Here is a 3,017-nt window from a genome sequence, read left to right as displayed (position 1 = left end):
TGAACTTTGACCCTCTTGTTTATCAGAGATCACATGACCCAGTGCCTAGGCTTGTGGTTGTATAAAGAGCACGCCCCTCCCAGTCCCCATTGGTTCCCGCTCTTCTGACAAGGCTGTGTAAATGTAGAAGTGATCTGGGAGGAGGACCAAAGGTTCTTTGATGGGGGGGAAGAGTCCCAGCTGGTTGTGACCTCCACAGAGAACATCTCCTTTACTCATATATACCTGATCCAGATGGAATCTTGATGGAAGTGAACTAACCCTCTCAGATCTATTGATCATGCTTTTCTATTTTTCCAGGACACGCCATGGAGAAACCCTCAAAGGATCGTCTCACTTTATCTCCAGGTTGTAGAATGGAAGATGAGGACATCACAGGAGATTGTGGAGGAAAAAAGAGCTCAACTGTGGATGGAGGACTTCACAGTGTGGATAGACCACAGAATCCCTCTGACTCTGAGCAACCTCGTACTGTGAGGGATGGTGCCGGGATTCAGGGGGAGAAGACATTTCCCTGTCCTCAGTGTGAGGAAAGTTTTTGCTCCGGTATAGGTCTTTTTTTACATCAGGGAACTCACAGGGAGGGCGGACTTCATACCTGTTCTGAGTGCGGGAAATGTTTTCTACATAAAGGACAGCTGGTCACACATCAGAGAACTCACACAGGGGAGAAGCCGTATTCCTGCCCTGAGTGTGGAAAATGTTTTCCATATAAATCACAGCTGGTCGTACATCAGAGGTCTCACACGGGTGAGAAGCCGTATTCCTGCCCTGAGTGTGGAAAATGTTTTTCATGTAAAGCACAGCTGGTCAGACATCAGAGGTCTCACACGGGTGAGAAGCTGTATTCCTGCCCTGAGTGTGTAAAATGTTATAGAACAAAATCAGAGCTTGTTATACATCAGAGGTCTCACACGGGTGAGAAGCCGTATTCCTGCCCTGAGTGTGGAAAATGTTTTTCATGTAAAGCACAGCTGGTCAGACATCAGAGGTCTCACACGGGTGAGAAGCTTAATTCCTGCCCTGAGTGTGGAAAATGTTTTCCATCCAAAGCACACCTGGTCAGACATCAGAGGTCTCACACGGGTGAGAAGCTGTATTCCTGCCCTGAGTGTGTAAAATGTTATAGAACAAAATCAGAGCTTGTTATACATCAGAGGTCTCACACGGGTGAGAAGCCGTATTGCTGCCCTGAATGTGGAAAATATTTTTCATGTAAAGCACAGCTGGCCGTACACCAGAGGTCTCACACAGGGGAGAAGCCATATTCCTGCCCTGAGTGTGGAAAATGTTTTCCATGTAAAGCACGGCTGGTCGTACATCAGAGGTCTCACACTGGTGAGAAGCCGTATTCCTGCCCTGAGTGTGGAAAATGTTTTCCATGTAAAGCACGGCTGGTCGTACATCAGAAGTTTCACACGGGTGCAAAGCCGTATTCCTGTCCTGAGTGTGAAAAATGTTTTATAAGGAAATCAGAGCTTGTTGTACATCAGAGATCTCACACAGGGGAGAAGCCGTATTCCTGCCCTGAGTGTGGAAAATGTTTTCCATGTAAAGCACCCCTGGTCAGACATCAGAAGTCTCACACAGGGGAGAAGCCGTATTCCTGTCCTGAGTGTGGAAAATGTTTTATAAGGAAAGCAGAACTTGTTGTACATCAAAGATCTCACACAGGGGAGAAGCCGTATTGCTGCCCTGAGTGTGGGAAATGTTTTAAAGGTAAATCAACACTTGTTGTACATCAAAGATCTCACACTGGTGAGAAGCCGTATTCCTGCCCTGAGTGCGGGAAATGTTTTCCATGTAAAATACGGCTGGCCAGACATCAGAAGTCTCACACGGGTGAGAACCGTATTCCTGTCCTGAGTGTTTAAAATGTTATAGAGCAAAATCAGAAATTGTTGTACATCAAAGATCTCGTACTGGTGAGAAGCCGTATTGCTGAAGTGCAGACTTTCACGTCATCAGAGAGTGCACACAGACGAGATGCCATATGTCTGTCACAATTTCTTGCCTATCTAGAAAAATGTTTGAACTGTTTTCAACATTCCTCTCTCATTGACTTCAAAACGGTTTGGATTCAGGACCCAAACTTTACTCATGTTCACCAAACCCTCCTCAAATCGAGCCCAGGTATGCTCGGCTCATCGCTAGTTGACAGCAAGCGAGGCCTAGTTAACCACCAGGTTACCTCGTTCCTCAACCTCTTGCCGCCCGCGCTATAGCCGAAAGACGGCTAGAGCGCCGGCCTAAATTGCCGGGCGGGCATCCATATACGTCCTCCTGAGCATGAGCTGCCTGCGCGCGCATCGGCTCACTCTGTGATCAGCGAGTCAATGAGACTCAACTAACCACAGATCAGAGCAAGGGGCTGATCCCGGCCCCTTATTACATGATCAGCTGTTGGCCAATGACGGCTGATGAATTGATCTAAACAGAGCCACTCATCAGTGCCCATCAATGAAAGAGAAAAATTCCCTGTTTTTAAAAAAATTTAACAAACCATTAAAAATGTTTTTATTTTTTCAAAATGTTCTGTCTTTTTTTTGGTTGTTTAGCAAAAAAAAAAAAAAAACCCTGTGGTGATTAAATACCACCAAAAGCTCTATTTGTGTCAGAAATGATAAAAATGTCATATGGATACAGTGTTACACGACCGTGCAATTGTTATTCAAAGTATGACAGTGCTGAAAAATGCAGTCACAGAAATTACATCTGGGTTGTTAAAAATATTCAAACAGAACTTTGCCAGCAGAGTCAGGGTTCAGGACCTCAGAGGCCAAATCGTGATACAAGACCTCAGAAAGCAAATCAGCAGAGAGTCAGTGGAGTCAGGCTTTGCACCAGGTGGTAAGCCAGTAAAGCTTGGCCCTTCTCATAAATCTTGGGACATCTGTAGTAGACTCTAATGATAAGTCCATCAATTCATAGATCATTCCACCCGTAATTCCTCCTCCGCACCATCACCACCTCCAACCACAAGATCATCTTTCTTCCTCACGTGAAAGTTATCTAAC

The 3,017-nt window shown here is 45.5% G+C and overlaps 1 protein-coding gene across 1 annotated transcript; it reads left to right on the top strand.

The window, feature by feature from the left end:
- Positions 1-282: 282 nt before the first annotated feature.
- LOC120909563 (zinc finger protein OZF-like) lies at positions 283-2,483 on the top strand. The gene has a single exon (XM_040321326.1). It carries the CDS (start codon positions 309-311, stop codon positions 1,872-1,874), a length of 1,566 nt encoding a protein of 521 aa, XP_040177260.1. The 5' UTR covers positions 283-308; the 3' UTR covers positions 1,875-2,483.
- Positions 2,484-3,017: the final 534 nt, after the last annotated feature.

The sequence above is a fragment of the Rana temporaria genome, chromosome 8 (genome assembly GCF_905171775.1).
Source record: "Rana temporaria chromosome 8, aRanTem1.1, whole genome shotgun sequence".
In the NCBI taxonomy this organism is placed as follows: domain Eukaryota; kingdom Metazoa; phylum Chordata; class Amphibia; order Anura; family Ranidae; genus Rana; species Rana temporaria.
This window is presented reverse-complemented; position numbering and strand designations above follow the sequence as displayed.

What these genes read in the sequence shown, in the direction of transcription:
- LOC120909563 (XM_040321326.1), top strand. Translation starts at nt 309, where the DNA reads ATGGAGAAACCCTCAAAGGATCGTCTCACTTTATCTCCAGGTTGTAGA.